Consider the following 9,854-nt stretch of genomic DNA (forward strand, 5'->3'; position numbering starts at 1 on the left):
CCCATCAGTCTTGCAGATTGGAGGGCAGTCCGATGGAAATGGACTGGGGGTCTGTTTCCATCCAACCGCCCCATAGAGAAGAAGAGCAAGCTGTGCCTGTATCCGCATAGCAGACAGATCTCCCACTGAGCAGGCAAATCTGCTTTACAGAATCCGCGTGAAAGGACGGTGGTTTTGGTTTGATTTAAATGTTTTTTACAACTTTGTTTATTTTTTTTGGAGAGACATCAGGGGTCTAAACAGACCTCTAATGTCTCTTTTTTTGAGACAGAGAATGGGACTGAAGACCCTTTCTCTGCAGTTTGAGCTGCACTATAGATGAATGAATAAGAGTCTGCATAGACACTCCTATTCATTCATAAAATGAAATATAGTAAACAGTTACATAGTTAGGTTGAAAAAAAAAAAAAAAAAAAAAAAAAAAAAAGACAAGTCCATCAAGATCAACTATATTACCATAACCATATTTCATTCACAAACTGACAAATAGTAGACACAGTTCACTATGTTTGAGCAAATAATGAATACAGAAGCGATCAGTACTGCGATTGCTGTTTTCTTTCAGGAAAGGGGCTGCATCCGGCAGGAGGGTAACGTGGGAGAGCCAGCCAGTGGCTGCACTGAAGGGGTGTCTGGCAATCAGGGAGGTGGGTGCTAAAGGGAGGGTCGGAGGAGGAGAGGGAGATGTGGACAAACCAATCCTATGAATGCCCTGTAGCTCCCAAAGTCGGCGGGAGGGCAGGAAAGGGAAGCCGACAGCTGCAGGGCATCGGGTTTGTGGGGTTCAGTGCAGCGGGTGAAGTGGTAAGAAAAGGGAGCCTGGGGGTGGTGCCGCCCCCCTGAAAATTGCTGCCCAAGGCAAACGCCTTGTTTGCCTTGCGGCAGGTGAGCCCCTGAGCCCATTACATGTTAACTTAGTTCCACAAAATGTTTCAGAAGAAGTCAATCTGCCTTATGTATGGTGTCAAGGTGCAAAGCCATCAGGATTTTACAGTTCTCTCAAAGCATTCCTTTGCGAAAAACAAAAGAAGCGACCAGTCATATCTTCTCTATTAGATAGCTCATGGTTTCTCAACCAGGGTTCCATGGAACTCTAGGGTTCCTCCAGAGGTTGCTGCCAATTCCTTCAGCAAGGAGCAGTTTCTGGCTCTCAGATAAGTTCCAATTGACATCACTGATCTTTTTAGCTATCTGTACAGGGGTAATTCTTCCCAATGACCACAAAGTGTAAGGAGTATTCTTCCCACTCACCATCACACTAATGTATCATCAGTTGCAGATATAGTAATTTTTAGTAGGGGTTTCCGGAGACTGGAAATTTTTTTTAAGGGTTCATCCCTGTGTTGGAAAGGTGGAGAAAGCTAATAACCTTCCCAAAATATTCTAGTAGTAGTTATTTTAATTTACTGGACTTATTCAGTAATGGATGAGTGGTGAAATGCCTTCAACAAGTGTCTTCCTTAGTTCTAAGGAGTGTCAAGAACCTTCCCAGGTATCTATAGGCACATGGCTAATGTATATGTTTTAATTCAAGCGCCATGGCATCATGAAAGGTGTCAAGGCTGATGTCCAAGAACATGACAGAAGGTGTGAAAATCTGCCATGACACATTTCTGCTGTGAGTGGGTCAGTCTGACAGTATGCAATGATGAATCATAAGAAGAAAAAAAAAAACACAGCATAAAATTTACGAAGAAACCATATACAGTGCCTTGCGAAAGTATTCGGCCCCCTTGAACTTTTCAACCTTTTGCCACATTTCAGGCTTCAAACAAAGATATAAAATTGTAATTTTTTGTGAAGAATCACCATCAACAAGTGGGACACAATTGTGAAGTGGAACGAAATCTATTGGATATTTTAAACTTTTTTAGCAAATAAAAAACTGAAAAGTGGTGCGTGTAAAATTATTCAGCCCCTTTACTTTCAGTGCAGCAAACTCACTCCAGAAGTTCAGCGAGGATCTCTGAATGATCCAATGTTGTCCTAAATGACTGATGGTGATAAATAGAATCCACCTGTGTGTACTGTTGTGGAGAAGTTTAAAGCTGGATTTGGATACAAAAAGATTTCCCAAGCTTTAAACATCCCAAGGAGCACTGTGCAAGCGATCATTTTGAAATGGAAGGAGTATCAGACCACTGCAAATCTACCAAGACCTGGGCGTCCCTCTAAACTTTCAGCTCAGACAAGGAGAAGACTGATCAGAGATGCAGCCAAGAGGCCCATGATCACTCTGGATGAACTGCAGAGAACTACAGCTGAGGTGGGAGAGTCTGTCCATAGGACAACAATCAGTCGTACACTGCACAAATCTGGCCTTTATGGAAGAGTGGCAAGAAGAAAGCCATTTCTCAAAGATATCCATAAAAAGTCTCGTCTAAAGTTTGCCACAAGCCACCTGGGAGACACACCAAACATGTGGAAGAAGGTGCTCTGGTCAGATGAAACCAAAATCAAACTTTTTGCCCACAATGCAAAACGATATGTTTGGCGTAAAAGCAACACAGCTCATCACCCTCAACACACCATCCCCACTGTCAAACATGGTGGTGGCAGCATCATGGTTTGGGCCTGCTTTTCTTCAGCAGGGACAGGGAAGATGGTTAAAATTGAGGGGAAGATGGATGCAGCCAAATACAGGACCATTCTGGATGAAAACCTGTTGGAGTCTGCAAAAGACCTGAAACTGGGATGGAGATTTATCTTCCAACAAGACAATGAGCCAAACATACAGCAAAATCTACAAAGGAATGGTTCACAAATAAATGTATCCAGGTGTTAGAATGGCCAAGTCAAAGTCCAGACCTGAATCCAATCGAGAATCTGTGGAAAGAGCTGAAAACTGCTGTTCACAAACGCTCTCCATCCAACCTCACTGAGCTCGAGCTGTTTTGCAAGGAAGAATGGGCAAAAATTTCAGTCTCTCGATGTGCAAAACTGAGACATACCCCAAGCGACTTGCAGCTGTAATCGCAGCAAAAGGTGGCTCTACAAAGTATTAACGCAAGGGGGCCGAATAATTTTGCACGCCCACTTTTCATTTTTTTATTAGTTAAAGTTTAAAAAATCCAATAGATTTCCTTCCACTTCACAATTGTGTCCCACTTGTTGGTGATTCTTCACAAAAAATAAAAATTTTATATCTTTATGTTTGAAGCCTGAAATGTGGCAAAAGGTTAAAAAGTTCAAGGGGGCCGAATACTTTTGCAAGGCACTGTATTAGATACTTTACATATGCAGCTACATAAACTAATCCTGCAAATCACACTTTAGATTCCATTAAATAAATTAATGTATCCGCATCAATTGAAAGGCAAATAAATTTGCATGAGCATTGCTGCGTACCTTACTGACTGTTTAGTTTATATAATGCCTATATTTGTCCTTTTTTCCTCACATATGCAGCACAACAAATACGAGATGCGTCTAAAAAGTTTGGTGAATGGTCCGATAGCTCAACAGCAACATGGGCCAGGTGCGCATGCATGCACATGGCTATCCAGAGACACGTCGAGGAGCAACACCTAACGTGACGTACACTTGACCATTAGGGTAAACCCGCTGCGGGCAGTCTAACGTAGTCAGTGTGAGAGGTAGGGTTACAGTGCAATGGAGCAACGAGTGAACATCAAGTTCTGCGACAAATTGGGGAAAATGGAGACGCATGAAATGTTGATGCAAGTGTATGAAAATGAAAATGTGTTTGACTGGTTCCAGCACTTTCGTGACAGGAAGGAAATGATTGAGGATGAGCCACGTTTGGGTCAGTTGTCGACAAGCAGAACCCCAGATATGATGGAACAAGTGCGATAAATGCTGGCATGAGATTGGCAACTGACTCCACAATTGATGGAATTGGGCATTAGCAAGGACACGGTGCGCACCATCATGCAAAGATTTGCGTAAGCTGACAGAGAGCAAAAGAGATCTAAACCTCTGGAGATTTCATCACCATGTATGACCAGGATCCATCCTTTCTGTTAACCATCGTCACAGGGCATGAGACCTGGTGCTACCAGTCCGATCCAGAATCCAAGCGGCAATTGATGGAATGGTGTTCACCGTTTTCCCTGAGACCCAAAAAGAGTCGCCTGCAAAAGTAGCCTGAAAAGCGTCATGAAAGACACACATTTTGCAAACGTGGCGCCAATCCAAGAATGTGTGACAGTGGTTCGATTGATTCATAAAGTGACCTTTGTCGTCAGTTTCCAGAAACTTTATGAAAGTTGCCAAAAGTGTGCTGTGAAGGATGGCGATTATTTTGAAGGCCAATAAAGGTAATTTGCTTGTATCTTCTGTTTGTTTTCTGATACCATTCACCAAACTTTTTAGATACACCTTGTAAAATTCTCTCACCATTAATTGTTCACGTCACACATTTACATCTAAACTGACCATATAACATGATCCCAGGTATTCTTGGGAATCCCAAGAATACTTACTGATTATGTGGTCTGTATGGCCTCCAATACTCATAAGGCTGCATTCACAGCTGAGCGTATAGTTTTCAGGTGTTTTTTAGGGCGTTTTTTGCAGCATTTTTGTTCAGACGTTTTGAGGTCAAAAGGTCACCAATCTAAAAAGCAGTAAAACACCTGTAATCTGCCTAAAAAATAAGCTCATGTACTTTTTTGAGCTTCAGGCGACAGCATGCTCACATGTGAACAGGGGCCATTTAAATGAATAGGATTTTGCTTGTTGGGCATTTCGGAACTTTTGAAATGAATGCAGCCTAAAAACACCTCCCGCACTTCTTGAGTATTTACATGTGTTTACCAAAAACATGTAAAATTAACATACAGTACCATTCCCCAATAAAGACACATTTCAAAATAAATCAGCTAGAGGCTCTTACCCTTCCATACACCAGTTTTGGCTAGATTTGAGCTTTAAGCTGCTAGATAGTACAGCTAATGCTCCAAGGTATATTTTAGTTTGGTGAATTTTTTTTGCAAATAAAAATTCTAATTCCATGGCATTTTTTCCACTGACCATTTTAAATTTTTTATTTCTGTCCAGGTAAGACAATGGGGGAGATTTACTAATACTGCAGCTCTGCATAATAACCAATCAGCTTCCAGGTTTTATTGCCAAAGCTTAAAGCGTTTGTTACCCCAACACATATTCCTGATGTGTGCCTGCTGTACCATGTACTTGTACGAGAAAGTATCCTGTTCTATTTGTATTGCTTCCTTTGTTTGAAATCCTGCCAGTCCCCTTGCTTTCCTATTAAAAAACTGACCACATTAAGTAGGAGAGCACACTGTGGTCAGTTCTCTAGCTATGATGGGAACTCTGCCTGCTCTCCTCCAATGATCAGACTTGTTCTGAACCCAACCCCCCCCCCCCCCCCCCCACTTGCTGCACAGCCATTTATTGGGAAGCTCAGTGTACTGCTGCTTCTCCTCCTCCCAGCTCTTATGCAGCTGAGAACAGAGGGTATGTGATCACTTATAAAAAAAAAAAATATATATATATATATATATATATATATATATATATATATATATATATATATATATATATATATATATATATATATATATATATATATATATTTAAATACCTTTTTTTAATCTATACACAAATGTTTTGTATTTCATTTTGGTTTTTAACTGAATGGGTTGTTGTGATCGCTTACAATCACTGTATTTGAACAAGCCAAAGTTAGAGGCCGATTGGTTACTATGCACACCTGCTCCAGTTCTAGTCAATCTCCCCAATGTGTTTACTGCCATCCACCTACCTTCACAAGTTCCACAGCAGTGCTAGAGAAATCACAGCAGTATACAAACAGGCCAGGGTCACTGAAGAAAGAAAGAAAAAAGCATCAAAAATAAAAAAAAGGTGTCCATCTGCTCCCTGAGCACTATGCATGCTTGCTAGCTGTGAAGTCAGCCGTCTCTGGCAGTTCTGGTCCCCACAAATGGTTCCCGATCATGTGACAACTATGTCAGCAATGAAATAGTGATAACATGTAAGCTAAAGGCCTCATTCACAAAAAAAAAAATTCAGGATGCACTGCAGCCCCTAAATGGCAGTGTGCCTCCAGTTCATATTGTAATTTAATGCAATTATAGTATAAAAAGTCATAAATGGATTTTTTAATTTTGTCTACTTGTCAGACTAAAGTTGACAAAAAAAAGAAGTTTCTATGAAAATAATGTACCAATTAAAATCCTTATGCGTCATTAACCCCTTGCCACCCAAGCCAATTTTGGCACTTCTCTCCTACATGTAAAAATAATAATTTGCATGCTAGAAAATGACTAGAACCCCAAAACACACAATATATATATAACCTGTTTTCCCGAAAATAAGACCTGGTGTGATTGTCAGTGATGGCTGCAATGTAAGCCCTACCCCCCAAATAAGCCCTACCCTGTTTCCCTGAAAATAAGCCCTACAAGGACTTTAACTAGGGCTTATTTGGGGGTAGGACTTATATTGCAGCCATCACTGACAATCACGCTAGGTCTTATTTTTGGGGAAACATGGTGTATATATATATATATATATATATATATATATATATATATATATATATATATATATATATATATATATATATTGTGGTAGTACGGAATCTCCAATCCTGGGACCGGGTTTTGGGAACAGCCAGCAGTCTGGCTGGATGATTGCACAGGTGGGTCTTGGGCTTAAAACAAAGCCAACACCATGGTTCTGGGCTCCACCCTCCCGAGGAGTCCAGGCGTGTAAGGGAGAAGAAGTGTGCATGTCTGCACAGGTCGGTCTGTCAGAGCAGACAGAGGGTCCAAGCTTGTGGGCTGAAAAAAAGAAGCTAGTAAAGAGTGCTGAGGTACTGGGTGTACAGGAACTCTGTTAAAGAGCCAAGAGGGCTGCAGCCGAAGTCTGAGCAGCAGTGCTGCTAAAGAGGGCCAGGTGGCTTGGTATTTTTGGTTCTACATTATTGCTGTGGGAGGCTGAAACCCCTGTGTGGGCAACTATTTTGTTATCGGACTTTTCTTTCTTTAATAAAAGTGGGCCTACAAGCCCTTAAAACGGCATATCTGGCGTGGACTCAAACCCCCAAATATTACAATATATATATATATATATGTTAGCAGAGACCCTAGGGAATAAAATGGTGGTTGTTGCAATTTTTTATGTCACACAGTAAACGTGCAGCAATTTTTTTTTTTTGGTGTTAAAAAAAAAAAAAATGTTATGAATAACAAAAATAAAATAAAAAATAATTACCACAACGTATAACGTGAAAGAGGATATTACGCCGAGTAAATAGATACCCAACATGTCACTCTTTAAAATTGTGCACACTCGTGGAATGGCTCCAAAATTTGGTACTTAATCTTCATAGGCTACGCTTTAAAAATGTTTACAGGTTACTAGTTACAGAGGATCTATTGTGTTAGAATTATTGCTCTCGCGTTTGTGGCAATACCTCACATGTGTAGTTTGAACGCCGTTTACATATGCGGGTGTGACCTATGTATGTGTTCGCTTCTGCGTGCGAGCGCGAGGGGATGAGGGCACTTTCAAATTTTTTTTTCATACTTTACCTTTCATTTATTTATTTTTGATCACTTTTATTCCTATTCCAAGGAATGTAAACATCACTTGGAATATGAATAGGGGATGACAGGTTCTCTTTATGGAGAGATTGGGGGTCTATAAGTCCCCACATCTCTCCTCTATGCTGGAAAGCCTGAGATAAAAAATAAATAAAATTGTTCTCAGGCTTTCCAGCTAAAAAAAAAAATGGACATCCCCTCTCGCTGCCTGTTAAAGCAATCTAGTGGCTAAACAGCCGCTATAATGGCTTTTACATTACAAAAAAAAAAAAAGAAAAGAAAAAGATATCTGGTTGATGGCTGTATCGACAGGCATCATCCAGATATCTCCACTTCAACGACGACATATGACGTCAACCCGAGGGAAGTGTTTAAAATAAATTGTACAATTATTTAGGTAGGCAGAATTAATCACAAATATAAAATTGACTTGGGTATCTAGGCTTTAATGTTGTTTGGCTACAAAATATTAAATGAATGCTACATACAATTTACTTACTTATTTGTCTGCAATATTGGGAAGACAGTGTTCCCGACACCACATCCCACCTATGATTGAAAAAGAAAAAAAGAGTGGGTTACATATCCTGGAGAGATAGGAAGGCTGAGGGAAAAGGACACCTTGATCTGCAAATAACATTTCGTTACACCAAACTGCTCAGATGATCACGTCAGAACCTGAGCCAGTGCAATCAACAAGAACGGAGGCCGAGTAATCAGGTGATCTGTGTTGCATGAACAATACATATTATATATGTCTGACAGTGAAGGACACTGCAACTTAGCCGTGTAGGTGGTTTGTAAAATGGATAATGCTTACTACAGGTTTAAAAGACCACTTGATTACAAAGGACAAGCATTAAAGTAAACCCATCTTGAGCACAGTAAAGGGGGTGCCATTGTTGACATCCTTTTGAAAATGCTAACTGACTGGCTATTATTTAGATGCACTGTCTATAGTACTTTCTGTGTCACTGAGCTACATGTTGCATTACCAGTCCCTATCGATATGCCTCTTTTAGGTTTGCAACTTTTTGAAATATTGAAGCAAAAGTGTCAGCATGGCAGAAGAGAGATCAGTAATGGCAGGCTCCAGGTATCTCTCCCTAATGATGGTATCTCCCCCAAGGGCAGCATGCTAGATAAGCGTTTGGAGCACTTGCCTGGTTGGTGGACATTAAAGCTGGAGAGTTCTGCAAGTCACATATAGGATATTTATGAATCTATTACAGGTATTTATGTAGTACCAATATTTTATGCAGTGCTTTGCATATTGTACATTCACATCAATAAATGCCCTCAAGGAGCTTACAATCTAAAGCAGTGTTTCTCAACTCCAGTCCTCAAGGTGCCCCAACAGGTCATGTTTTCAGGCTTTCCATTATTTTGTACAGGTGATTTGATCAGTTTCCCTGCCTTAGCAATTACCACAGCCGTTTCATCTGAAGGAAATCCTGAAAACATGACCTGTTGGGGCGCCTTGAGGATTGGAGCTGATCTAAAGTTCCCATCTCACATGCATACATACCAAGGGCAATTTAGATAAGAGACAACTTAACAGCAGGTCTTTGGAGTTGCAGGAGGAAACCAGAGTACCCAGAGAAAGCCAACACAATGAATGCTGCTAGACTAATACACCTCTCTGAGATGTCTCCTGGGAATCTTCAAGGAAGAAGAGACGAAGGCTCGCACAAAGCTATTTCTTAGGATCCTATTTTTGGGGGGTAAAGAAACTCATTGTCAGGAGATTGATACACAATGAGCAGTTGACATTGGGGATGTGGATAAAAATAATAAATGCAGATGTGTTGATGTATAGAATGACTTAGGAGGCTAGGGGTGCCCCCAAGAAGTTTAAGAAAGTATGGTTCCGATGGATTGACTCCAGCGATACATTGGAGGGAGAGAGAGAGACTAGGGCGTTTTATTGCGTAGCTTTAATCCTTCTTGAACTTAGAGGGAAGAAGGTCTCTTTCCAGTAGGAGCAGAGGTGGGCTATTTTCATTCTACCTAAAATGGCACTGAAGGGGGGCATCCCTTGGGATGGGAGTTTTTTTTTCTTAAGGGGTATTAAATTAGTTTTAGGTTTAAAAAAAAAAAAGAAAAAAAGGGAAAGAGCATACCTGGGAAAATGGCTGGGTTGGAAACAGATTTGGTTTAGATATGCCATAGTTGATATGTACAATGTTACTATTTTTAATGCATCTTGGTTGTTTGTTTTTCTCTCCATTTTTATGGATGTAACCCATGTCAGATGTATTGTTTGTAAAATACTTATGTGCGCAATAAAAAATCTTT

At 40.5% G+C, this 9,854-nt stretch overlaps 1 protein-coding gene across 2 annotated transcripts in view; it reads right to left on the reverse strand.

The window, feature by feature from the left end:
- Positions 1 to 9,854, reverse strand: part of METTL2A (methyltransferase 2A, tRNA N3-cytidine) — a 38,751-nt gene that overhangs the window by 20,438 nt on the left and 8,459 nt on the right. For both annotated transcript variants that reach the window (XM_077460144.1, XM_077460145.1), the window contains exons 5-6: positions 8,056 to 8,105; positions 5,750 to 5,810 (exon numbers count right to left, since the gene is read on the reverse strand). In XM_077460144.1, coding sequence (XP_077316270.1) covers positions 5,750 to 5,810; positions 8,056 to 8,105 — 111 coding nt within the window. The remainder of the gene's footprint in view (positions 1 to 5,749; positions 5,811 to 8,055; positions 8,106 to 9,854) is intronic.

Source organism: Lithobates pipiens, unplaced genomic scaffold, assembly GCF_037356315.1.
Source record: "Lithobates pipiens isolate NorthernLeopardFrog02 unplaced genomic scaffold, aLitPip1_a1.2 Scaffold_28, whole genome shotgun sequence".
Classification (NCBI taxonomy): Eukaryota; Metazoa; Chordata; class Amphibia; order Anura; family Ranidae; genus Lithobates; species Lithobates pipiens.